Source organism: Heteronotia binoei, chromosome 16 (genome assembly GCF_032191835.1).
Source record: "Heteronotia binoei isolate CCM8104 ecotype False Entrance Well chromosome 16, APGP_CSIRO_Hbin_v1, whole genome shotgun sequence".
In the NCBI taxonomy this organism is placed as follows: Eukaryota; Metazoa; Chordata; class Lepidosauria; order Squamata; family Gekkonidae; genus Heteronotia; species Heteronotia binoei.
In genome coordinates this window covers 32,622,835-32,650,457 of record NC_083238.1, presented here as the reverse complement: position 1 = coordinate 32,650,457, position 27,623 = coordinate 32,622,835, and the positions used below count along the sequence as shown (strand labels likewise).

Genomic DNA, 27,623 nt, shown 5'->3' with positions numbered 1-27,623 from the left:
CCTCTACTGTTTATCTTTATATGCTGTTGACATTACAGTTGTGTCTCCCCCCAACCCCGCACCCTCTCAGAGGATATTCCGTTGGCTCTTTGGATCCACAAGGAGGAGCCAAAAACAGCTTTAAAACATGAACCAATCATTGCAAAAAGTACCTGTGGGGGGGGGCAGCTTTGTATTCCACTCAAGGTGGAAAGTAATTCTGCAAACCACTGTGAAAAAAGATGAGAAATTCTGACAAACACTCCAGATATTATAAGAACTGGTTGCCAGGCAGTGTGGAATGGTATAATATAATCAGATCTTGTCAGGTCTCGGAAGCTAAGCAGGATTGGTACATGGAAGGGAGACCACCAGGGAAGATCTTGCAGAGGAAGGCAATGGTAAACCACCTTTATTTAATCAATGGCCTTGAAAACCCTACGGATCACCACAAGTCAGCTGCAACTTGACAGCACTTTACACACATACAACTGCTTTGGGTTTTTTTTAAGTTTTTTGTTTAAGTCAAATTTTTTTATTACAGGAAGGGGGCCAGCTGCGGGCAAGGCAGCTGGCCCCCTTCCTGGAACGTGACGATCTAGCAACAGTGATCCATGCCATGGTCACCTCGAGGTTGGACTACTGCAATGCTCTCTACATGGGGCTGCCCTTGTGCTGAACCCGAAAGCTACAGCTAGTGCAGAATGCCGCGGCCCGGCTGTTGTTAGGGCTCCCAAGAAGGGAGCACATCCGGCCGGGGCTCCGGGACCTGCACTGGCTGCCGATAGTTTACCGAGTCCGGTACAAGGTGCTGGTTATTACCTTTAAAGCCCTATATGGCCTAGGACCTGCCTACCTGAAGGACCGTCTCTCCCCGCACGTTCCCCAGAGAGTGCTGAGATCGGGAACACAAAATCTCCTAGTCATCCCCGGGCCAAAGGAAGTCCGCTTAAAATCGACAAGGGACCGGGCCTTTTCTACTATGGCCCCCTCCTGGTGGAACCAGCTGCCGGAAGAGGTGAGGGCCCTGCGGGACCTTACCCAGTTCCGCAGGGCTTGTAAAACAACCCTCTTCCGGCTGGCCTATGACTAGCTGGTATAAGAAACTGCGCGCAGTTATATTGGATGTTCGCTGCCTCTAAATGTTTTAAATGTTTTAACTGTTTTAATGTTTTAAATGGTCTAATGTTTGAATTTAAATGTTTTACACTTAATTCCTATTTATGTTAGACTCCTATGTTGTAACCCGCCCTGAGCCACTTGTTGGGAAGGGCGGGATAGAAATCACAAAATAAATAAATAAATAAAATAAAATAAATAAAAAAGGTAAAGGTAGTCCCCTGTGCAAGCACCAGGTCATTATCAACCCATGGAATGATGTCACATCAGGACATTTTCTTGGCAGACTTTTACGGGGTGGTTTGCCATTGCCTTCCCCAGTCATCTACTTATGGAGGCCATATTTTATACAGAAGGTGCATCCTACTGTGGAAATAAGTAGCTGTGGACCTCTGGTTGAACATGTTTCCAAATTTAAAATTCCATGGGTCTGACTGTAAATTTCGAACAAGGTCCATATGTGGAATGAATATTACATTTTAGGGTTTTGGGTTTTTTTTTTAAATCAAAGGTTACAGTAAACTTTTTTTTTAAGGAGAGAAAATGAGAGGGGAAATAGAAGCACCATCTTAGCAGGCAACTAAGTATTAAAAAATGTAACATGAGATAAAGCAAACATGAAAAAATAGCCTGATCATGCTGGTATTAAAAGTAGTAGCGTGTTGATATTTTCGGCCCCTGGTCGCTCCTTTACATTCTTCGCTATTATCTATCTCAGCTGGTTAGAACCTGCTGTTCTAAAGACAGTAAGACTTGGAACATCTAGAGTGTTAGCACCTGGGTTATTTATCATTAAGGCCAACTCTGCTACCCCACTTTTTTTTTTATTATGCCAGATTTAAAGGGAGATAACACAAGTATGGTTAATTTGCTTCTCTTCTTTATATAGAGTGTCACGACCCATCACTGCTTTGTCCCACGAGAGAGATACCCCCCCTCCAGTCCCCCTTTCCTCAAAAAAGAAATATGCAAGAAAACTCTCCCTCAAAATTCCATTAATAACCTCTTGTAGCGTGTTTAGGTTGCGGGGTCTGGAACTAAGGATGTTTTAATCTCTTTCACGGCAAAAACAATGTCTCGTAATGATGTACAGGACTATTGCCGTACTGATGAAGAATCATACATAATTCAGCACCTTTCACTTGGCACCACTGTGATATCCTCATTAGCGGTGGCTCACGGTGGTTGTCAGATGGTGTCCATGCGAATGCAGGCATTATATTGTCTTTGAGATGTGCAGCTGCTTCCATGACACTGCCAGTATATAAAAACATGACGCCAGTTTGTTTTATTTAGTGCTAAACCTTCCAGTTTGTAAAAACAAGGCTGACACAGAGCCTGACACGAGGCTGTGAAAATAATTAGCTCTCATTTTCTCAGCCTCCTATTTCCTTCTCCCTGCTGTGTTCCCTTTCCACTAAACCACCACATGTCAGTCGAAATGGGAGGCAATTAGCGGGCTCATTTCAGTTTCCCACAACTGTGCTGAAAAGAAAGTATTTATGATGGCACAATGAACAGCTGAAAGATTAAATAACATTTGCCTTTTGAAAAGAAAATGACTTCTAGCTAAATGGGCAATTTTTGATTATTCTCAAACAAGCTTAGAGTAGTTTGGTTTTTTAAAAAAAATACAAGAAAGGAAAATGAGTCATTTTAAGGTGAAAGAATCAAATAAAACTTGACACAGTAATGCAAATAACTGATGTTTTATTGCAAAATATGTAAATGTGTTATAGCCCTACCAATGGCCTCTGTCTCGGGTCAAGGAAGTTGACTGCCAAGTAGGCACAGCTACAGAGAAGCTTTCTGCCATAGCAGGTTTTGTTTTATTTTGATTTTTTTTAAAAAAAATTGTTTTAGAGAAAAGGTGTTCATTAAAAATTATAAACAAATGGAGTAAAACACTGGTGGGTACGATAAATTGAGGGATCTGACTATGGTTAAGGGCTTCAAATACACGGGTGACAATTTTGGCTGAGGCAAAATGGTAGAATTAGGCCTAAAATGTAATTTAAATGGGCACTAGTTTTTAAAAAGAAGAAAGTATGCTTTGCTTGCTGTTTCTCTTTGTTTCAGGTATTGTGAGGTGGCATTTATGCATAATAATGAATTGCTCAGGTCCTAGAAATAGATGTTTATCTAGAGCACTTTAAAAACAGCAGGTTTCAGCAGTTGAGATGGGTAGAATTCTAAAACAAGAAATTATATTCCAAGAGGAGCTGAGGCTGTTTCAGGATTTTCCATTCTCTGAGGATTTTTCTTAAGAATTTTTCAGGATTTTTCCATTCTATTCCTGGCTTTGACTCTGAAGACCCAGGCTAACCTGATCTTGTCAAATCTCTGAAGCTAGGCAGGGTTGGTCTTGGTTAGTACTTGGATGGGAGACCTCTGAGGAAATCCAGGGTTGCTAAACAGGAGGCAGGCAATGGCAAACTACCCACTTGCCTTGTGCCTTGAAAGGCCTACGAGGTGTTCAAATTTTAGCTGTGAACTTGATAGCAGTTTCCACCACCAAGTAGTTAAAAAGGGGCATTTTAAGCCCTCACAAACTGACTCTAAGGGATGCTACATCACAACATGGGGTGGGAAGTCCATCAGTTCATCACCGTGGAATGGATGTGCTGGCTGGTTTGGAAGGGTAATAAACCAAGCCATTTGGCAATCATGTATAAGGTCAGGGCAGTATTTTTTTTTACAGAAAACTAATTCATTTGGAAAGCCTCCCAGTTGCCTGATGTAAAGGTATGGTATATGTGATTTTTTATAAAATAGCTGATGTTTTTTATAAAATAGCTGATGTATCCATGATTTTTTATAAAACAGGTGATGTTAAGAGGTCTGATGAATATCCTATGCCTGAGTCAAACTTTCTGAGTAAGTGGTACCTGGTTTTGGAATTTTTTTAAAGTAATGTAGAGTCCCCGTATTCTTTTAGTAATCATTGTTATTTTAAATTTATCTATTATTGTAATAATATAGATTTATATAAGATATTAATGATAATTTTAATTCTGTAGTAATTTAATTCTGTCATTGTTGATGTCATGTTAATGTGTTATTATCTTATTCATAAATTATTTTTAAAAACCTTTTCCGCAAGGCTTGCAAGACAGCTTTATTCCAACTTGCTTTTAATTGATAGTTACATATGAGGATATTATTGGAATTTACCATTAGCACCAAATTGTTTTAATATGTTTTAATTGTTATACTGTTTAAGGTTTTAATTAGTTAATGCTCAATATTTGTAAATGTTTTTATTGTTGTAAGCTGCCCTGAGCCTGCTTTGGCGGGGAGGGCAGGATATAAATCCAATAAAACAGACAGACAGACAGATAGATAGATCCAATTCATTTTAAGTTTAAATACACTTTTCCGCATTGTCTCTAAACTTCTGCTTCCATTCATCTCAATAACTGATGCAGACATCTCCATTGCTCAACAGAGGTACTGGTCAGATGTTATGGCCCATGAGTCAAATGTAGACTATGGTCATAAAGGCTGCCTTTCACCAGAACTGCAGTACCTACTTTCAGAATAATAAAACTAGACTGTTTAATCCAACCTAAAGAAAGAATATCCTGTATTTACAACATCCTAAACAGATATTTGTCTTCATAATCCTCCCCACTGGCACCTTATTCTAGTGTTGAGCTGTGTTTTACAGTTAAGGACATTGGGTTGGATTTGAAGAAAGTCAGAGTTCCAGATGAATATTCTGGTGCTGCTAGTTGCTGGAGAATAACAAAAAAAATAGATGTAACAGACACATAAATAATCTCAAATATTATGTATATATTGTTGAAGAGATTCCAGGAAGATCTGGCTGCTGGTCAACTTTGAAATCGAGTTGGGAAAGACGGCAGAAAAATCTACCTATTGTCTTCAAACTTTTTTGACATACAGTCTGCAGCTGAACAACTCAGTTTTGGACAGTTCCCTGCCTGAAAATGTAAAGGAGACCATCAAAGCTGGGCTAGGGATTAGAACCTATAAGGGGAACCCATAAGAACTCGCAGAGGAGGGGATATCCCATTCTCTATACAGATTCTCACTTTTTCCTCTTTTACGTGCCTTTTTTCACCCACTTCTTTCCCCTTTTCCCCAATTGACTGTTCACCCCGGTCACCCAGTAGGCCCATTTCCTCCCTTCTCCCCACCCTGCCCTGTCAACATCTGTTCGGTGGTGTGAGCAGAAATGTTTCTACCAACAGAATGCTCCATGTCTTTGGTTGGAACCAGTGTTCCCTCTAAGCTGAGTTAGTGTGAGCTAGCTCACAGATTTTTTAGCCTCTGGCTCACACATTTTTGTCTTAGCTCAGAGCAAACTAATTGATGCGGTAGCTCACAACTTTAATGCCAGTAGCTCAAGAAGTAGAATTTTTGCTCATACGACTCCGTGGCTTAGAGGGAATATTGGTCAGAACGTAACTGTAAGATCCGCATTAGCAGAATGAGCATTTAGATTAGAAATATGTCTCTTTTGCCTTCTAGTTCACAATAACAGCAATCATGAATCCATACAGTAATGCATGACAGACTCAAAGGAAATTGAAGACTTGCGTGTGCAAAATGCTAGATCAACAAGTGTGATGCCCTTTAACACAGACACACACAGGCACACACACTTAGCATACTTCACTGAAGAAAAACGGAGACATTTGCAAATAGTGACAATGGAAGATGGCTGAATTCCTGCATAGTACTATGTTGATGTTCTGTCTGTGACACATTAAACCGGCCAAATCATGGGAAGGCCAATCATGATAAACATAAACTTCATATTTGCATTTTCTCACAAGAGCACTTTAAACAATATTCTTACCAATCTACTGACCAATGCACAAAACAAACAAATGATAGCATTTGTCAAAATAATTTATTTACCTGAGGCCCCATTCCGGGCTTTAAATGGTAGCCAAATACAAGTTCTAAGTTCACTACTTTCTCCTCACTTGCCTCGTTTTCACTGGCAGAGTCCTACCATGGAAACAAAGAATAGGTAGTCATTTCTATTTCAGTTCTCATTTATACCACAGACAAGGCTATCATTTGGCATTACCCATTTATAACCTTTTTGTTGTTATTGTTCGTCATATCTAATTCACAACTTTAAATGATTCTGATGCAACCCATGTCTTCATCAGCTAAAGATTAGCTGAAAATTTGCTGGCAGACTGCTTTGAATGCCCAGTCTGCCTCCACCACCCCTCCTTATTATAAACATGCTATGTGGACCAGTGTTCCCACTAAGCTGAGTTAGTGTGAGCTAGCTCACAGTATTTTAGTCTCCAGTTCACACATTTTTGTCGTTGCTCAGGAAAAATGGCCTCAGAGCAATCTAATTGATGCAGTAGCTCACAACTTTAATGCCAGTAGGTGACAAAGCAGAATTTTTCCTCACAAGACTCCACTGCTTAGAGGGACTATTGATGTGGATGAAATTGGATCCTGAAGCTCAGGTCTGCTGGCCCTGTCTCCCTCATAACATATAGCTGTCCAATGTATAGCTGGCCAAATGAGGGCGGGTTGCACAAAGGATACTAACGTAATTAGAACCTTACTGGATCAGACCAGTAGTCCATCAGGTCCAGCATCTTGTCTTACAAAGTGACCAATTCCTCTGGAGGTCCAACATCAAGGCATGGAGGCATATTAGGGATGCCAGTCTTCAGATGGGACCTGGGAAACTCCTGAAACTACAGCTCATCTCCAGACTACAGAGATCAGTTCCCTTAGAGAAAATGAATGCTTTGGAGGCTGGACTCTACAGCATTGTACCCCACTGAGGTCCCTGCCCTCCCCAGGCACCATCCCCAAATCCCCAGGAGTTTCCTAACCTGGATTTGGCAACCCTGCTCCCGTCCCCCGTCAGTGGGCAAGGGAGATTTGGCAACCCCAAGAGACATACAGGTTGAGAGGCATTGCACTGAATTTTCTGCTCTCTGCCCCCTTCTCCCGGCCACAATAATTGCTCCAGCTTAAGGCTGTGAGCAGGACTTAGTATGCTGCAATGTATGTTACATTCCCGCCCCAGACATAACGTTGCCTTCAATCGTATTGTCCTTTTGTTGTCTTATTTATCAGGGCTTTGGCTGTTGTTCTTGTTATATTGCAATGGCCTTTGGTCATATACAATAAATTTCTACCTACCTACCTATGAGGGAGCTTCCAGATATCACATGGGCAATGATGGCACTGTAGACTGGAAAGTGACACCGGAAGTAAAAAAGAGAGACTTCTTATTGCAGGGTTTAGTACATGTTGCTCAGTGATTTATGGCTATATGCTTTGGCTGGGTTTCTGATACTGGGTTTTAATTAACATCTTTTAACATTTTATACTTTTATGATGTTTTATTTTTTTTAAGTTGCCCTGGGCAGGTTCCTTGGACAAGCAGTATCATTTTTTTAAAATAGTATTTGTTTATTTAAGAGCTTTTTATTCTGGAGTCCTATAAGAGCAATCCTAAATAGAAGTCTCACATTATTCAATGAAGCTTACTCCCAGGAAAAGGTCCTTAGGACTGCAGTCTGTCTCAGTCATGATGACCTTAATAGTCATATAGGCTTAGGGTTGCCAATCCCCTGGTGGGGGCAGGGGTTTGGAGTCCCTCCCCCAGCTTCAGGGTCATCAGAAAGCAGTGGCGGGAGGGGAGTTTGAATGTTCACTGGGCACTCCATTATACCCTAGGGAGACTGGTACCCATAGGGTATTCAGGGCTTTTTTTGTAGCAGGAACTCCTTTGCATATTAGGCCACACCCCCTGATGTAGCCAATCCTCCAAGAGCTTAAAGGGCTCTTAGTATAGGGCCTACTGTAAGCTCCAGGAGGATTAGCTATATCAGGGGGATATGGCTTAATATGCAAAGGAGTTCCTTTTACAAAAAAAAAAAAGCCCTGGGTATAATGAATAATCAATCCACGAATATCTAGTTTAAAGTTTACCTTTAATTAAATAGTGCCCCCCAATAAATTTAAATGCCTCCCAACATTTTAAATCCTGGCTATGGGCCTGGGCTTGGGGCTTTGAGGCAGAGGCACCAAATTTTCAGCATAGCATCTGGTGCCCCCCCCCAAGTTTCAAAAAGATTGGACCAGGGGATCCAATTCTATGAGCCCCCAAAGAAGGTGCCCCCATCCTCCATTATTTCCAACGAAGGGAAGGCATTTAAAAGGAGTGCAGTCCCTTTAAAAGTGATGGCCAGGACCTCCCTCGAAATTGAATTGTGCTTGTCACAACCTTGCTCCTGGCTCTACCCCAAAGTCTCCTGGCTCCACTCCCAAAGTCCCCAGATATTTTCTGAGTTGGACCTGTCAACCCTGTATAAGCTAGCAGTGATCAACATGAAGACTAACTCCCTAACTCGGTGGATTCTGAGAGCCCAAGAGTGCCGTAATGGTACATAATGTACATTATATTTAGGATGGCACTGCAGTCCTCTGATTCAAAGTACATTTGAAAGAATTCAAGAATTCCAATACGGAGACTTCCATGCATCAATATATTTTTATTACTTTACAATACAATACTGAGGGCTTCTTCATGAGTCTTAAAGTTAAATATGGCTTATCATAAAGTACAGCAATATCCAATCAATTATATTTGAGAAGTCTGTTTGACAGTGGTTTGACAGGTTATTCTACTGGACTGATTTCTCTGCTGCCGTAGAAATTTTGACTGCCAAAAACCTGAATTTCAGTTATGTCCCTCAATTTAAATACATACTTCTGCAGAAGAGTTTGAAGGAATGCAAAAGCCTATTAACCTTGGTGTTCTGTTCTTCAGGTCTAAAACTTTAGCAAGGAAATGGCTTGTATTCACCACTGGAAACCTTTTATTGACATGGAACGAATAAACAGTGGCACTGCACTTTGTGACATAGCCTAGTGGTCTCAGTCCAAATAGTTGTTTTGCATAAGTGTGGCTCTTAGTAAGGTGATAAAGCAGTAGCCTGGCTTATCTACATGGGAAAAATCCAGTTGTGAATGATGGCTATAGCACCACAAGAGCACAATATCCATGTGATGTACAGAGGCATCCTCAGCCTGTACAGTACCATTCAGGCTGCTCACATAAATGAATGGTCCTCGTACACAGAAAGCTAGCATGCCAGGTACAATGCTAGGCTTGTATCCTTTCTTCCTCACAGGTTAGCTTTCTACCTGAACAGAATGGACCATTTAGGGTTGCCAGCCTTCAGGTGGTGGCTAGAGATCTCCTGGGATTACAACCGATGTCCAGGTGAAAGAGATCCATTCACCTGGAGAAAATGGCAACTTTGGAAGGTGACTCTATGGCATTATACCCCACTGAAGTCCCTCCCCTCCTCAAGCCTCACCCTCCTCAGGCTCCACCTCTAAAATATCCAGATAGTTCCCAACCCAGAGCTGAAAGCTGTTACCCGCAGAAATCTTACATTTCAGGGATAGGTTTACAATCTCAGTGAGGATTAGGGCTTTCTGATCCATATATGCAAATTTCTAAGAATAATAAGCATTTCTAGACACAGCATTTCCTCCCCAAAAGACAACTAAGAAGTTTTACTTTTCGAAATAAAAAACCAGACTTACCTTAATCAGAGGAGGAAAGTGAAACATATTGAGGAAATCCTGAGCTAGTTTCTCAATGGCGGTCTACAAGTTAAAAAATAGTAAATGTAATAGGATGGAAAGTACAGTCTAGCATATGCAGGTATTTGTTCATGCTGATAAATCAATCAGAGAATATACCGCTTCTTTTGATGCCTACACATGGTTCTTAATAGGATTGCTAGGCCCCCAGTCCAGGTAGCAGTTGCCCTGCTTTTGCAGGCCCCTTTCCACCACCAGGGAAACCCCACCCACAAATGCCCCTGAACACGACATAATGATATCACCCAGAAGTGACATCACCATATTGCCGACATTGGAGGTGTGTGACGTTCTAGTTTTGGGGCAAAACTCTATCGTAAAATGGGGCTCAAACCATAGAGTTTTGCCCAAAAGCTAGTGTCACCCCGCCCCCCCCCCCCCCCGATGGCAGCAACATGATGACGTCATTTCCAGATCCTAGAACGGACCATGGAGCTCCCCACTGGCAGCCAGGTAGGACTTGGCAACCCCAGTTCTTAAGTTGTGATGTGACAGGAAAATAGCTACAGCTTTGATTATTTCCGTGTAATTCAATGCGTATTGAAAGAACTAAAACAGAGGCAGTTTAGATTGAGATGCGAGCTGAGGGTTCAACTGTCTTGGGCTGTCTGGGGGCTCTTCACACTTCCCCCTCCTGACTTCAACATTGATTTATATGCTGCAAAAAGTAATGTACACAAAGTGTCATATAGAGTCAAGTATGTATGTCATATGGAAGACAGAGATTTAAATAAGACTTTAATTTGGCCAACACATTAGTGACTGTTTGCACTGTAGGTCACATGGACTTGTTCCTGTTTTCCACTACCATCTTGAGAGGAAGGACAAGAAGCACCCTCCTCAGTAATGTGACAACTTTTCCACATCTTTCCAACTGCTGCCGAACTGGTCTCCAGACAGACATTATTAACCAATAAGGAAATGTCTTGCTGTCTCCAGCCTAAAATTTCCTCCAAAAGAAGAATGGGGGACTGGGGCCTTTTGAGCTGTGGACCCACAGAATCAGACATCTTTTGAGACCTGGCCTTGTATATGTAATACAATGGCAAAGAGGTAATTGTCCACTGATGAGGCATAGAAAACTCATCTTGGAGAAGTACCCCATGAGGCATACTTCCTGTGAGTCCACTTCTCTCTGCCTGCTTTAGGTCCCAGGGATAGGGCTGCCAACCCCCGGTCCGGGTGGGACTTCCACCTGGGAGGTTCCCAACCCACTGGCCCACATTGGGCTGGCGGGGGGACCCTCCCCCGACGTTGCAGGCTTGATGATGTCACCCGGAAGTGACGTCATTGCGCTGGTGATGTCACACAGCGACCACTCTAGGCAATTCTGGGAAAACTCTATGGTTTTCCCGGATGCTCTAGCCATTTGGGAGGAAAAACTCTATGGTACATAGGTATCATAGAGTTTTTTCCCTCCCAAATGGCTAGAGCGTCCAGAAAAACCATAGAGTTTTCCTCGAATCGCCTGGAGCAGTCATCACGCGATGTCGCCAGCAGCAATGACGTCACTTCTGGGTGACGTCACCACGCCGCATGCACTGGTGCGCACACAAGGGAAGTCCCCCACTGGGGGCTTCAAGGTACTTGGCAACCCTACCCAGGGAACTTGTTTCTTCTCAGCTCCAGTCTGCTGAAGGAATGCAATTACACACTTCTGTCTAATATCAGGAATACTTCCTGCTCACTTGAGGGGAGCATGGGGTTGCAAGTCATTCCTTAGCTATTTTGGAGTTTTGTGATAAGTTGGGGTTGTTTTGAATGCCACATATTTTTAATGCAAATTTTGGGGGGGGGGCAGTGACTCTCCTGTTTTGTTTCTCTATGACATCTGTACATCACACTTCCATTACAAATAGGAAGACTAATGAGAGTCTCTAGGTCAGTAGGTGATCATCAACTTCATATGTAGAAAGTCTCAGATTAAGTCTCTGACATCTCCTTAACACACTAATGGTATGTCTCACTGTGGGTGCGTTCACACTGCACTAAATAATGCATTTTGCAACTGAATTTCTACTGTGTAAGAATAGCAAAAATCCAGTTGCAAAATGAATTATTTAGAGTAGTATAAATGCACCTTGTTTGAGACAGGATGCTGGACTAGATGGACCATTGGTCTCTGATCCAGCAGGGCTCTTCTTATGTCTGAATCTATATAACATAGCTTCAGGTGTGAGTTCAGCATTGAATAAACATTACGTTATAATAGTGTTTGGAAGATGATATCGAGGTGTATGGATTTTTTTGTCACTAAGAAAAGTATGACAAGCTTGATCAGTATGTTACAAAACATTAGTTCGCTTTCAGTTTTTGTTTTTGCAGATTGGAGATCTGTTATCCCTTGTATTTTATTATTTTAATACACAAAATAGGGAACACTTTAAAACTGTTGTTATCATCCAGGGTTTACTGTTTAGATACCTTCAAATGAATTATGTGGCCCTTGGAAACAATCCCCATGTCCTTCAAGTCATCTTCCTCCAGAAGAAGCAATCGTTTGCCTGTGATGTGATGTTCTTTAAACAGATTGGCATATACATTCATCTCACCAGACGTATCACCTTATGGAAACAAATAATTGTTTTAAAAATCCATAGAACTGGTCGCTGAAAAGTCAACATTGTGAATTAAGCTGATAAAGAACATTACCTTTTCTAACAAGCTGTTGCATCCAACTGTACTGTGAAGAGAAAACACAGACTTAAAATTAATTAGGCTACATAAACAGCTAATGTGAAAAACACAAACTGTACAAATTACAGTTCTTTTAATTTTGAGAAATGAACCAAAGTTACACTGGAGAGTAGAAATTATATAGATCCTTGGGTGAAATTTGGCTCATTAAGGAATATTTGCTCTCCCTGTTTATTTTTCTACTGGCTGCCAATTAAGAGGCAAGAAAGATATGGGGACAGAAAGCAAAATCTAGGAGGCACTGGATTTACATGACCAGAATTCATGACATGTTATTTGTTCCTAAAACAGCCATGGATAGAGGATTCATATTGATCAGGTCCATGAAAATTCAGAATAGAGTTTAACACTTTCCTTTTCAGTCTATTTTCCCAATAAAAATGTCCCCAGACTACTTTAAGGTCTCACAGAGGGCCGAGAGAGGTCAAACTCCAAAACACCAGAGTACGGGCCTTTTCAGCTGCGGCTCCTGCACTGTGGAACCAGCTTCCGGAGGAAGTGCGGGCCCTGCGAAACCTCGACCAGTTCCACAGGGCCTGCAAGACCACCCTTTTCAGACAAGCCTATACTGATATCGACTGCTGAGTTGCTAGGAATAAAAGAACCGCCATCTATAATATTACCATGGAACTATCTAAACTGGCAGTACCAGCGCCAGAACAGTTTTATTGCTGCCAGATACATTTAATGTAACTTAAATTATGTATTTTAACTCAATTAACTGGTTTTTATATGTTTAAATTTTTTAATTGTTAAATTTAAAGTTTTATTTATTTATGTTAATGTATGGAATGTTGTTAGCCGCCCTGAGCCGCCTAGGCGGGGAGGGCGGGATATAAATAAAATCTATTATTATTATTATTAAAAGATAAATACCCTATGTTTCACAGGGAAAATATTCCAGGCAGAACAATTTTGAACTAGGGAATTGGTGCAGGGAATGATGACAAAGTTTAACCTCTGTTTTGCCATAATCCACAATGGGTCCCGTCATGGCTGTTTCACAAAGTCAAATTACACATCAGGAACTGCAGTCATGTTGTGATTCCCATGTTGGGAGTGGTTTTGGTTCAAAGTGACAACTATTATAGCCGGACTTAGTGCCAGGCCTCTGAGCCTCCACCCTCCATTCCAACTTCCAAATTGCCCTCCTGGGGGGGAAACAGTGGATCTGACAGGGCTTTTTTGAGTAGGAACACACAGGAATGCAGTTCCAGCTGGCTTGACATCAGGGTGTGTGGTCTAATATGCAAATTAGTTCCTGCTGGGCTATTTCTATATTTAAAAAACCCTGGTTGAATGGTCACTACTGTAATTCCTGTTCAAACTCCTAAACAGAACACAATATTCACACACTTTGTGCAATCTACCCTTTAAGTTGGTTCAAAGACCATGGCCTTCATTTTCATCTTTTAAAACAGAGGCTGGTGTAAAAGGATAGAACTTGAGGTACTAATTATCCAGTGAGTTGAGTACCTTACACACTAGTTGATCATTTAATCTAAAATGTTCTTTTATTGTACAAGGATTGTTGTCCCTACTGTTTTTCAGTCAGTCCCCCCCACTCCGAGGAGATTTTGTTCAGGTTGTGAAAGTATTCATGATACATAATCAACAAGTTGAAAATTCTTGTACCAGACGAGAATATCAGTCCTCGAGATTCGTGTACAAATTCTGGTAATATATTACTGGTATAAATAGCTGAAGAGGGAGAAACCATACAGATTCATATACTCAGAGTAAGGAAGGGAGGATGGAGTTTAGGCTAAACTACAACTGTGCGTAGATTAGATCAACTTTCTAATTGCAAAACATTTGGAGATACAAAGGAGGGGCATTTCACTTGATCCTGCCCCCTTCTGAACCTGTAGCAGCTTTTACTTTTGCTGGAACTCCACAGAGAGGGGGAGTACTCTGGACAGTCTTAGGGGAGAGCAGCCAGCCCCAAAAGGGTTCAGTATCCCTCCTCCCCATTCTTTCCCTGTTGCATTGCATTCCCCCTCTCTGCATTGCATCTTGTCTTGTGATATGCTTAGCTCAATCATTAGGGTGGCATATTCAAAAGGGGGCTTCTTCGTTAACAAAAAAGGAGCTAGTATAATTGAGAGGATACTTACCACGTCTTCCTCAGTCCATGCAACGATATCAAAGGAAGGCAGCAGCTGTGTAAGAAACAGGATCTTAAAAGTGCATCGTACCTTGACTTGTCACATTTCACTTAGATGGCTGATTCTCTCTCACCCTTCCTCCAAAGGATTCAGGGCAGAGCACATGCTCCCCCACTTATAATCACAACAATCCTGTGAGGTAGGTTAGGCGGAGAGTGTGGTGTCTGGCCCAAGATCACCCAGTAAGTTTCATGCAAAAGTGGGGATTTGAACCTGGGTCTCCCAGATCCTTGCTTGACACGCTCACCACGAAACTGCACTGGTTCTATACCGCCCTAGACAAGTGAATCCTGTTCTAATTGTATCTATCTAGCTGCATGTGACAAGTATTGAATCAGAGGTGGCGTTTTCATAAGACACATTAAGACATTTCAGTGCAGACTGCATGAGCATCAAGTGACTGCAAATGCATTCCTCAGATGCGTTCTGGCCATGGGCACAGGAAGCCAGCCACCAGTCACAGATTTCTGACTCGGATGCAGGGGAGGACTCGCCACTGAATTTACAAGGAAATTTCCCAGAGGGCATATAAGGCTACTAGCGGCAAGGAACAGAGTCGAGCTATAGCAATTTTGTTCATGCTGAAGGGTTGCTTGGAACAGCAGCAAGAATCACCAGTATCAGTTCCCCAACTGCCTCCTCCTCCTCCTCTTGCACAACCACCAGTTTATAGGACGAGGAAGCGGGTGAGCCAATGCTCAGTGTTGTCCCTATTGAATTGTGTAGGCTTGAACTGCTGGCTGCTAACACCACAAGTGCAACACAGTCAGGGCTATTTTTACTTCCCAGTCCACATCTGTTTGGACCATCCCATTTTCCTCTACTGGAGGCGTTTTGTTCTCTCTCTCTCTGTGCGTGCGTGTGTATACATATATATAGCTCAAGTGTAGGCTTGAAAATAGTTTTGGCTGGGATTCTCATGGCACCTATTCTCAAAATTAGAACTTCTATCCAAATTAGTCACCACCTTGGATTTGCTTTATACTGAATGGCTCTGCATTTTTAATGTTGATCTAACTTAACACCAATGTTCCCTCTAAGCTGCAGAGTCTTGTGAGCAAAAATTCTACTTTGTGAGCTACTGGCATTAAAGTTATGAGCTACTGCATAAATTATTGTGTTCTGGGGCCATTTTTCCTGAGCTAAGACAAAAATGTGTGAGCTGGGGGCTAAAAATCTGTGAGCTAGCTCATGCTAACTCAGCTTAGAGGGAACACTGCTTAACACTGCTGTATTTTATTTTGATGTAAGCCATCTTGAGCCCTGCTTGCAGAGAGAGTAGCATAAAAGCCCAATAAATTTATTTATTTATTTAATGAACTTAAATCAATAAATAAATGTATGAGGTGGATTAACAATTCTATATGAGTGGCCCAATTCTTTCTATAACTTACACCCCTTCCTTCTTGAACATGCATACTACTGTTTCCAATCATGAATGGCCTCTGTCCTGTTGCTCCACTAACAAAAGTCTGAAGCCTTCCTCAGATGCCTAAAGAGCCACTTAAGTTTGAGGTAAAGTCCTTAAAGTGGATTTCAGCGGCTCTTCCTCCTGCCCTCATGGGATCCTGCCCAGTAAGTTCACAGATGAACAGCTACAGCAGGTTGCTTGAATCACCATTTTGATATAGCCAATCAGTTTCCAGGCAGGGTGCAGCAAAATGCCACTGCAAAGGAAGTTCTGCAGGAGACATTATGGAAAAGTTTGTCTTCTTTATAAAAAAGAAAATGAGGCAGTAACCATCCCAGGAGAAAACCCATAACAGGAGGTCTAATAGGGAACATGGTGGTGTCACTGTTTGCTGTGCATTCTGTAGCACAGCACGAGGGGGGGGGGGCAGCTAGTTTAGATGCACCACAAGCCCCTTCCCACATGCAAGTGCTAAAATATTTATGCACGACCACAGGTGTTTGTTTACTGTTGAAATCTTTATTGTAAAGTCAGAGTTGGATGTAAAGAGAAAAGGAAAACTGTTTGCAACCAAATGAAACATGTAACACTAAATGGAGGGGGGGGGCGGCTCTATTACATTGCTAGTTATTCTCTTAAGAACTAGAAAAGCAAACCCATGATGTTGATAAAGCAAGACTTCACATAGTTAAGTGCCATAATGAATGGGGGAAAAGAGACTAACTATTAAAGGTCTTGCCATGCAAGAGTGTAACATTTCACATTCCATACAAATTAGATATTTTGTTTACAAACTGCAGTAGGTTTGGCACAGAGTTCACGCCGCACAGTAGTTTTTACAAAAAAGAGAGGTTCAACTTTTCTAAACACTGTGAAAATACTCTCCATTTACATTTCATACATGTCTGGCATACAAATAATATTGTTTCCTTAATAGTCAGTATAAAACATTTTTAAATGGTGCAAAAGCAAAGCAAAAAAAAAAGTAGTGTGCTATATCAGACTTCAATACAGAGGCATTTCAGATTTCTGAACACAATGCACAATGTTTACTGTAGTTGCCGTCTAGGGTAATTGGGAAACCATTCCTCACCTATTAAGAAAATCTGAGGCACTCTCTGCAAGGGTTGATTAACTTTGTGGAGAAAAGGGGGGCTTTCCACCCAAATTCTTATAGTAACGACTGCCGTCATACCTTATCCACTTGTTTTACTGAAACAAACGCTGGGAAAAGGTACTATAGCTGGGAACCCTGCAAGTGACAGCTTCTGTAACACTGCAGATGAGACAGCTAGTTAGGGTCATAGGCCCTAGTTACTCCTGTCTCATGGAAAAATGTTCACCCACTACAACTTTAGAACATCCCCCACCCTCCCCAAAGGAAAGTTTTCAGGCTGCCACAGATTAACTGCTCAAATAAATCTCCATTCGTTCATTACTTTACCGTTCTGGTGAAAGTTGTACATCAACCTAAGACACATTAACAGGCTGAGGTTCCCACTAAGGACATAGTGAACTGTAATTCTCCACAGAATGTACTTTGTTTCTGCCTCAGTGTGGTGTCTGTAGTACTCCAATAGCTTACAAAACCCATTGGACTAGAGACTACAGTGGAACAGAAAAGTGAGTGCGCATACCCAGGCCTCATTTTGGGCAGGAGCTCGCAGGAGCAAAGCTCCAGAATCTCTAAATTTTATTGAGCTCTTTCTTTCTTAACCCCCCCCCCCCCTTTCCCAAATACTTGCTTCTGGGCTCCATTGTTCAAACCCCCCTGTGAGGATTTTGCTGAACTCTAAGATTTGACAAACTTCCTAATATTTTCCCCCACAAAAAATGGGAAAATAGCCAAAACATATAAAGCAGACAGATGGAAATCTTCATCATGCCACTGTGGCCACATAGGAGAAAGTAATTTAAAAAGTATGATGGGAGAAAGGTTTCCTCATGGCAATTATAATTCAAGAAGCATTTTAAGGTAGCTGCTGAGCTGATATAATTTAGGACACTTTCCAGTGATGTCAGGGGTGTGGGGCATATGCAAATGAGCTCCAGCACCTCTTTTTCTACAAAATGACCCCTGGGCATGCCATAGTTAAAGACATATCCACTACATCCAAGTTTCTAAAAACTATTGCATGTGTATCCAGCATCACAGCGCACCTGGTTACAGAATGTTGCACACAGTGATCTTTGAAAGGGCTTCTTAGATATTATGCTTATTTAGCTTATAAATATTTAAGTGAATAATTTTTACTACAGTTAAAAACAAACAAAAACCCCACCCAAACTTTAAAACAGTAAATGAAATGTGTGCCAAAGAGCTATTTCATAATCTAAAGTAGTACAAGGTGATCAAAGTGCTTTCACGTTAAGCACCTCATGTTTGCAGAACAGGACCCAGATCATTCTGTCAATCAAGCACACTGACAGTGCCATCCCCTAATGCCAGAGGTCCCCAAAATGGTGTACATGAGCTCACCTTTCCTGGCACCAGCCAAGTCTTTTTGGAAAGTAGGTGGGGCCAGGTGGTGGTTTTGCCCAGCAAGGCTTTTGATTGGCCACTGGAAGCTTAATTGGCGGGGCAGCTTCCAACACAGTACAAGAGTCTTCACTGTGTGACTCAAGGTAAGCTCTGGCCACACGCACCACGCTGTCAGAATTCCAAAGATGCCCATAGGCTGAAAAAGACTGAGGGCCCTGCCCTAAGCAACACTGCTCCCTTCTAAGTCCATTGCAGTCAACAGGCATAGAAGAATATAAGTTTGTTTAGGACTGTGCTGCTCCTCAGCAGAAATTATTCTGAGACTCGGGGGAAGGGGGGAAGTGGATTTTGTTGGCATCAGAGATAATTTTACTTGGGAGAAAGGCCCATTTGGAGACAAGAAAAAAAATGACTGGTTTGGTTGCCGGACTATAACGGCGTAAGTATAATTATCTATAAGCCCAAATCTAGAGATCCATACCCAATACTACTTGTTAACTATTATTAATTATTAACAGGCGAAAGGGCTGAAGAAAGGAAGGGTTGGACTGCATAAAGATCTGTGGGTTGGATCCAGACTAAATCAGCAATTTCTACTGATTCTCCCTTCCAGCTGCAGCCACTTCCCTCAATGTCTTTCTGCAGGGACACCCCCCCCACACCCCAAAAAAAGAGCAGCATTTCATGGAGATTGGGCTGCAGCAGCTGCAGGGAAACAGGAAAGTTCCATTCTGCCACTGGAAAATTTAGTCTAGATTCAACCCTGTGACTCTATGAAATATGGTTCCCTTTTCATGTGAACTTCTGTCTGCCTGCATGTTATGTTCATGAGGAAGAGAGGAAGAGCCAGTTATGTTCATGAGGAAGAGAGATAACAACCATTGGAAATATCTTTGCCTACAGACTTGTCTTTCTTAGGACTGCAGCTCATGCATATTAAATTATACTGGATATATAACCAACAATTGTTGTAGTTTCCAAAATAAAAACAAGCCATCAATGTCATTCCAAGCATAGTTACATTCTTAGAAGCTCATTTACTTCAATGGACTTAGAAGGGTGTAACTATTTAGAATCACACTGAAATAATTCATCCTAAACAGAATAACACCTTTCTAAATCCACTTGCTTCAATGGTCCTAGAAGGATGAAACTCGGCTGAGGATGGTACTGATAACTGAGGGAGGAGACCTACACTAATCAATTTCTTTTCCCCTTGATATTTCCACAAAAAATTATTACTGATGAGACTGCCAGTTCATGCAAACCAAGGTTTTTGCCTTATATTTCTCATCCCCAGAAAATCCCAAAACACTTTGACTGATTCCTTACTAGCAGTTGAGGGCTTCTGCTGTCCTTGGCTAAAGCTATCACTTCCCCACCAGTTGCTGCATGGGCGCATTTTGATCCACAACTCTCTCCAATTTCCCTCACGGCTTCCTGCTCTTCTTTTTTTGAGATCTGGAAGCTGTGAGGGAAACTGGAAAGATCTGCGGATCAAAATGTGCCCATGCAGCAACTGGTGGGGAGCTGATTGCTTGATCCGGGGAAAGCAGAAGCCCAGGGGCAGAGGAACTGCTAGTGAGGAATCGGTCCATCTTTTGGGCTACAAAATACTATTTAAATACTCATAAGGATGTTAAGTATTTCTCTAAATTCATTTAGGACACGTTTTCAGTTTTAGAAGATTACAACCGATTTACCAGTTTTTTTAGAAAATCATCTCAAAATAACAGAAGCTGACTTAAAAGTCACACTTGATTCTTTTTGGGGATGTGTGGAAATAATCAGCATTTTCAAATTCATCAGAGGATGGGCAGTCTGTATGATATGATGGGCAGACTGGAACTGAAGTTCTAAATTCTCTATGCTCCAAATCTATGTAATTAATCCTTACATGTTAAATAGGCACTAAACATTTTGAAAACCTCCCTGATGTTTTTGTGTTTTCTTAACAGCATTTCATGTAGTGCACTGCAACTATCTGACATGACGAACTTTTTCTTCTGCATAGTATTTAACACAAAGGGAGAGATCCTAAGACGGTCTATGCTAAAGTATGTCCCATTTTATTCAGTGCAGCCTACTTTCAGGAAAATGTCCAGCCATGATCTCTTAAGCACTGAAGCTGCTGCCAACCGTAAATTACTTCTGAGTGCCAATATAGTTTAAAAGGCTAGCTTTGTACATTGTAAATCAAACTGTTCTAGGATATATGCGGTCTTTGATGTGCACACACAAGTCTACACATTCAAGGGTCACTTTGTTTCAGATTTTTTTGTAGGAGGAGGAACTCCTTTGCATATTAGGCCACATACCCCTGATGTAGCCAATCCTCCAAGAGCTTACAGGGCTCTTAGTACAGGACCTACTGTAAGCTACAGGAGGAATGGCTACATCATCAGTGTGTGGCCTAATATGCAAAGGAGTTCCTGCTACAAAAAAAGCCCTGGTTGTACTCTAGCATTAGGAGAATAGCTGTGCCTACGTAGTACGTTCAGCATTCTCTGACAGACAGAAGACAAAGGGAGAAAGAATGTGCATGTCTCAGTGTATATACTCCAACACCAAGAGGTATAACTCATAGCTTCAGTTAAAATGTTGAAAATGGGCCGTTTGCCTTGTGCTATCAAGGGTTCTGCTGTATTATTTACTTGTCCATGAGATCTAAAGGTGCCAGTGGAAACTTGCTGTTGACTTGTGGCTACCTTGTGGGGTTTTAAAGGCAAGAGGTGAACAGAGGTGGTTTGCCATTGCCGCTCTCTGTCTAGCAACTTTGGACTTCCCCCATCCAAGCACTGACAAGGGCCATCCCTGTTCAGCTTCTAAGATATTATGAGATTGGGGTAGGGTAGCCTGGACCAAGCACAAAATCTGAACTCATGTTTCATATGTGCTTTCATTTTAGAAGTTATTTATTCATGATGAATATTTGTCATAATTTAATCCCAAACTTCCCTCAAATAAATGACACCGATCTTCCTTTCTCTGTGTCATGGTTTAGGATAAGAGTGTGTGACTGGCCCAAGGTGTGCCAAACACATCACAGAAGCGCCCAATTGAATATTTACCTAGCACTTTCAAAATGTTTCAATTAGAACAGGCAGGATTAAAAATTCTCGACCACCACGAAAAGAATCTGAGCAGCTGGGCAAACCCACAGCTTGACCCTGTCCCATTATACTTCTGAAAAAAACAACCCTGTGAGGTAGGTCAGTATTATCCCCATACTGTAGATGCATGGGTTGGGAGAGGGAAAGAATGAAAGAGTGGCTTGCCTACGCCTATTTAGTGCATTCGTGGAAGAGGTGACATTTGAACTGAGAACTTGCTCGTTCGCAGCTCACTCTCTAAACCACTGCAGTAATTGAGTATTATACAACCTAAACCATTTCAAATTACTTGAGAGTAGCATAAAACCCTACATGCACAAACTTCTACATGGGGATGTATAATCTACGCAGTGATATGTGGTTGCACCTCAATCAGTGACTGGAAATCAGTTTTCACACATTAACGGCATATACTGGAGTGAAAAAGTGCAAACTGGTACAAGCTTTGTATACAAGTGTGCACATAAAACCCACAGGCCTTGATGCACACATATATGCATGCACCACAGTGGGCTCTCCAAACACATGCCTAGTCTCCCAAGAGAAAGTCAATACACTATCAGGGTTACTAAATTTTAAAGGAGTGCCCTTTGGCGAAGAAGAAGAAGAAGCCCTTCAGGCAATTAAATGCTATAAAAGCTCAGTGCCAACCGGGTGAACACACAGTTCCTAATGCTAGCCCACTGCAGACTGTTTATATCTCTGGGTCAGGTCCTTAGAGAAATTTAATTATCGTTGCAAACAACCTAAAAATTAAATCGTGCTGTGGATGACAATTATATAACATGACTACTGAAGAAACGTCCTGCATTTACAACTTTATATGTACATGGAACTCTGCTTGAAAGATGCTGCATGCGCCTTTTGGGGCGAGAGGGAAGAAATCGCCAATGAATTTTCATGCCCAGTTCCTACTCTTGCAGCTGTGCGTTTAAGTGGACAGTCAACTGAATCCAAAACTTCCCTTCCGAACTGAAAATGTATCACCCCAAAATGGACTGAAATAGCAACAATTAAACAGAACAATACAAACAGAAGATTGTGCTCTTGTCCTTTAAGAACAATCCATCTATGCAGAGCTTTTTTTTTTGTAGCAAGAATTCCTTTGCATATTAGGCTACACACCCCTGATGTAGCCAATCCTCCAAGAACTTGCAGGGCTCTTACTGCAGGACCTACTCCAGGAGGATTGGCTACATCAGAGGGGTGTGGCCTAATATGCAAACAATTTCCTGCTACAAAAAAGCCCTGCATATATAGAACCTTGTTGCTTCCATGCATGTATCACGCATTCTCAGTTAGGGCCTATACATTCAAGAAGAGACGGTAGACTCCAGAGACTGCATGACGGGCATAGATTAGCACTTATCATCTCTGACTTGCCACCTGTTTGAGAAGAGCAGACTGGATATTACCCCTTAAAGGCCCCCTCTCCTCCAAACACATGATCAGTACCATCACAGATGATCAGATATTCAGGGAAGGGACCAGTTCTTGCACACAGCCTGCTACTAAACATGACATTCTTTGGGTAAGGGGCACAGAATTTACAGGAGCATTCCAGGTAGTAAAGTACACATTTTCACTTGTTAACCTGTTGAAAACACCCAGATCAACAACAGTACTTTGTGCATATCTAACAACAGGTTACATAAAACATCTCTAAGAACTTCAAGAGTTTTACTATACCATTGTACTAGAAGTAGGTTTGTTACTTAAGCAACCAATGTTGCAGCAAAAACCCTTAGAAAATCCAATTTTTTTAAAAAAAGTTGATTTTGAAAGTGAAAATTTAAGTGGGTATAAATATAAGTCACATAGTTGTTCTCATACAAGCAACAAAACTCACCTACGAAACAAAAAGGTGTTTTTAAAAGTTATTTTAAATAAAACTTGCAGAATTCTCTTCTCCCCTTTCATTTTGTTTTAGGTGCTACATTAAAGTTCTTTCACTCACTGCTATCGTTCTCGTCATCAAAATCAATATTGTCATCGGTATCATCATCTGAAAAGTCGAATTCATGGAACCCCACTGCCATGTTGACTTTCTTCCCTTTCCTCATAGATGTGGTTTTGGAAGAATTCTTTTTGGCTTGCATATTTATCTGCATCCCAGAATGCAGGACGGATCCTGCTTGGTTCATAGAGAAGACATCCTCAAAGCCCTTCATCAAGGCCTTCAGACTCTGGTTCATGCCAGCTAATTCCCCGTTACTCGTTGCTGTGATCTCACATGACACCTCTGCACTGTTTGATTCCTCTGTTTTAGATTCAAAGTAAGACTCCTCAGACATTCTTGCGGCAAAAGGGAAGCAGAACTAGTAAAAAAGGAAAGGAAGGACGGGGGGTGGGGGGAAGGAAAGTTAGAAACAATTTAAAATCCAGGCAAAAGACACCACCAGATTAGTTAGCAATAAATAGAAAGTAAAATTATTAGTGAGTGTAAACATACAGGCCAAGTAAGAATTAACTAATACTTGGCTAAGTTGTTTTTTATATAAAAAAATTGAAGACAGCGTCACTACCACCACCAATGAATGCGCAAGAAACCATAAGCAGCCCAGAGCTTTCCAGCTGAAAATTTAAGCTTCAAATTGTAAAAGAGAAAAGATTGAATGCCATTATTGGGTTCGGTCCAAAGATTTGTATCTGCTAAGTGAGGAATCTTCTCCAATAGACATTCTGCACTTAATAGAAGGAAATCACTGACCCAGCTTAAGAATGAATTTAATTTCACAACTGCAAACCCTATTGTGTTCTGTTTGCAAAAACACATGACAGGTGCAATTAAAATTAGTGTTTAAAAAATTCCAGAGGCTAGCAATGGAAGAAATATTTGAAAGAACATTAAGGAAAAAAACCCTGGAACCTATTGCAGAACATACCTCTAGACTAGGTTTGCTTGTGTGAATGAAGTCAGGTGAATTTCATTGGAAGCAGAAGCAAATCCTTAGCTTAATCTCACTGCTAGCGAATTGCTTCTGTCATAGTTTACAACTGGGGGAACAGAGGGGAATTTGCTGATAAATGTACTTGGATCCCTGATCTGCAGTAATGTAACTGCAGTGTACACACAGAATGCATCTCGTTCCCTGCCATAGCTTAATAAATAGGGTGAACTGCATTTCAATGACCCCAGGTAGAGCAGGACAAACTGAGTTCCATGTGACAAATGCTCCATGCCACGTAGGCACAACACAGACTGTACAGAGAGTTTGATGCATTTGTCTGCTGCTTCTGGTATCTTACAGCCTCTTCCTGAACAACACCAACTGACCCATATTGTACACCACTCAAGATGTTACAGCTATAAGCCACAGACAACACTCATTCCATAGAGGCTCTCCTCCATGATGAGATCAACCCTCATATTCACAGGGACAGGGAAGACCTCGTACGGGGCTTAAATGTCACATCACATTTTACATGACAACACAATACAGATTTGTTTCTGCATGTACACACTTGTAATGGTGTGCACGTTTGCAATTGCTACATACAGGGTTTTTTTGTGTGTACCCATTAAAAGCATTAACATCTGAGCGTTTGGGACGTTTACAAGACGTACCAAAGGAAACCACTCAACTTGGAATCATTTTAGCTGTCAAAACACAATCTTTTGCCTTTTAAAATGAGCTACTGCTTGAATAAGGTATTTTGACAGTACATTTAGCAATGCCCCCTCCCCCCAAAAAAAGACTGAAGAAGGACAGGTTTCTTACCTGTAACTGGTGATCTTCGAGTGGTCATCTGTGCAATCACACATATGGGGTAATCCGCAGGATTGGCCCCGACCTCGGAGAGTTCAAAGCAATCTTGATCGTAGATCTGGCGCGCCTCCCACTTGTCCTGGGAGGAGACAGCTACTGCGCATGCCTGGACAAGGGGGAGGTGCTTAGCCACTCAGTTTCTTCCCGCCGCCGGATAGGTGGAAATAACTGTGCTTACTAGCTTCCAGCAGCGGGGAAGGCTGGGTGGGTCTGTGTGATTGCACAGATGACCACTCGAAGATCACCAGTTACAGGTAAGAAACCTGTCCATCTTCTTCGTGGTCTCTGTGCATTCACACATATGGGTGATTAGCGAGCCATTTCTTCGGAGGTGGGTGCTGGACCTGTAAGAACATGAAGGGTTAGAGCGTAACGTAATGATAGTGGTACTCACAGTGGTTAGTCGAAGATCGATCGTAGCACTGCTTGTCCGAAGGAGGCATCTCGCCGGGCACGGACGTCGAGAGCGTAGTGCGAGGCGAAGGTAGATGTGGAGGACCAGACGGCTGCAGCGCATATGTCCTCTATAGGGATGCCTTTCATGAAGGCAGACGAGGTAGCCACGGCTCTGGTTGAGTGGGCTCGTATATGTTGAGGGATTGGTTGCTTTGCCAGCTGGTAACAGAGTTCGATGGCAGCAACAATCCATTTGGAGAGTCTCTGGGTAGATATTCTGCTCCCCTTATTATGGGTAGCGTAGGTGACAAAGAGTCTAGGGTCTTTACGGATTTGGCGGGTTCTGTCTATGTAGAAGGCTAGGGCTCTCCGTGCATCCAAGTTGTGGAGTGCCCTTTGTCCCGCGTCCGCGGGGTGCTGGAAGAAGGCTGGTATAGTGGACTGTCTTCCTAGGTGAAAGGTAGAGACGACCTTGGGTAGGAAGGTCGGGTCAGGTCGGAGGACCACCGTACTGTTATGAAATATCGTATACGGTGGGTCTGCTCTGAATGCGCAGATGTCACTGGCCCTCTTGCCTGTGGTGAGGGCCGTAAGTAGTGCCGTCTTCCATGACAGCAGGTGTAGTGGGATGGAGGCCATGGGCTCGAAGGGTGGTTTCATGAGTTGGCTCAGGACTAGGGACAGGCTCCAGGTGGGTAGAACTTGTTTGATTGGTGGGTGTAGGCGAATGATGCCCTTGAGGAAAGCTCTGGTCGCGTGGTGAGAGAATACCGTTGTGCCATCGATGCGGGGGTGGAAGGCAGAGATGGCTGCCAGGTGTACCTTCAGGGAAGAATACGACAGACCCGCTCTGGATAGCGTTAAGGTGTAAGTTAGTACCTGAGGTATAGTGGCGAGGTTGGGGTCGAAGTTGTGCTGTGAGGCATAGTGTGAGAAGCGTTTCCACTTAAATAGATAGGATTTCCTAGTAGATGGTTTTCTGGAGTTCACTAGGACCTGACGGACCTCCGGAGGGAAGTCTAGAAACTGATTCTCCAGGCTGTTAATTTGAGCGATGCCGGGTTGTGGTGAAGGACCCTGCCGCCCTGTTGAGAGAGGAGATCCCGTGTTTGAGGGAGCTGGATGAAGGTATTGTTGGACAGGAGCAGCAAGGTCGTAAACCAGGGTTGGCGCGGCCACCATGGAGTTATGAGGATGCAGTTTGTGTGGTCTACCTGAATCTTCTGTAGAACTCTGGTGATAAGTGGAATGGGCGGAAAGAGGTAGTGGAGTGTTCCTTTCCAAGTTTGTATGAAGGCATCCCCCCTGGAGAGGTGGGATGGAGGACCTCTCATGTAGAAGCGGGTGCATTGGGCATTTGACGGTGAAGCAAATACATCTATCTTCGGTTGTCCGAAGATGCTGAATATCTGTCTGATGTATCGGCTGTTGATAGACCACTCGTGGTTGTTGGTGGAGTGGCGGCTCAGGGCGTCTGCCTGGGTGTTCTCGGCCCCTGGTAGGTGTACGGCCGTGAGGAAGATGCCCTGGCTTATGCTCCAGTGCCACAGGGCTAGGGCTCTCTTGCAGAGTCTGACGGAGGCGGTGCCGCCCTGCCTGTTGATGTAAAAGACTGTGGCGATGTTGTCGGAGGTGACCTGGACGTGCTGGTTCCTTAGCGATGGGAGGAAGGACCGCAAAGCCTTGTGCACTGCGATGAGCTCCAGGCAGTTTATGTGGAGAGAGCGTTCGTAGTCTGTCCACTGGCCCTGCATCGTGAGGTCTTCCAAGTGGGCTCCCCATCCCCAGTTGGAGGCATCTGTGGTTACAATCACCGAGGGCGGTGTCTGCTTGAATGGCATGCCCTTGTAG

At 42.5% G+C, this 27,623-nt stretch overlaps 1 protein-coding gene across 4 annotated transcripts in view; it reads right to left on the bottom strand.

The window, feature by feature from the left end:
- Positions 1-27,623, bottom strand: part of MAP3K20 (mitogen-activated protein kinase kinase kinase 20) — a 159,960-nt gene that overhangs the window by 13,472 nt on the left and 118,865 nt on the right. For 2 of the 4 annotated variants that reach the window (XM_060257076.1, XM_060257074.1), the window contains exons 12-16: positions 14,550-14,594; positions 12,388-12,418; positions 12,160-12,299; positions 9,676-9,738; positions 5,989-6,081 (exon numbers count right to left, since the gene is read on the bottom strand). In XM_060257076.1, the coding sequence (XP_060113059.1) occupies positions 5,989-6,081; positions 9,676-9,738; positions 12,160-12,299; positions 12,388-12,418; positions 14,550-14,594 (372 nt within the window). Of the gene's footprint in view, positions 1-2,233; positions 2,353-5,988; positions 6,082-9,675; positions 9,739-12,159; positions 12,300-12,387; positions 12,419-14,549; positions 14,595-23,112; positions 23,925-27,623 lie in introns of those variants that run through there. The other 2 variants (XR_009556302.1, XM_060257077.1) reach the window with 2 other exon arrangements.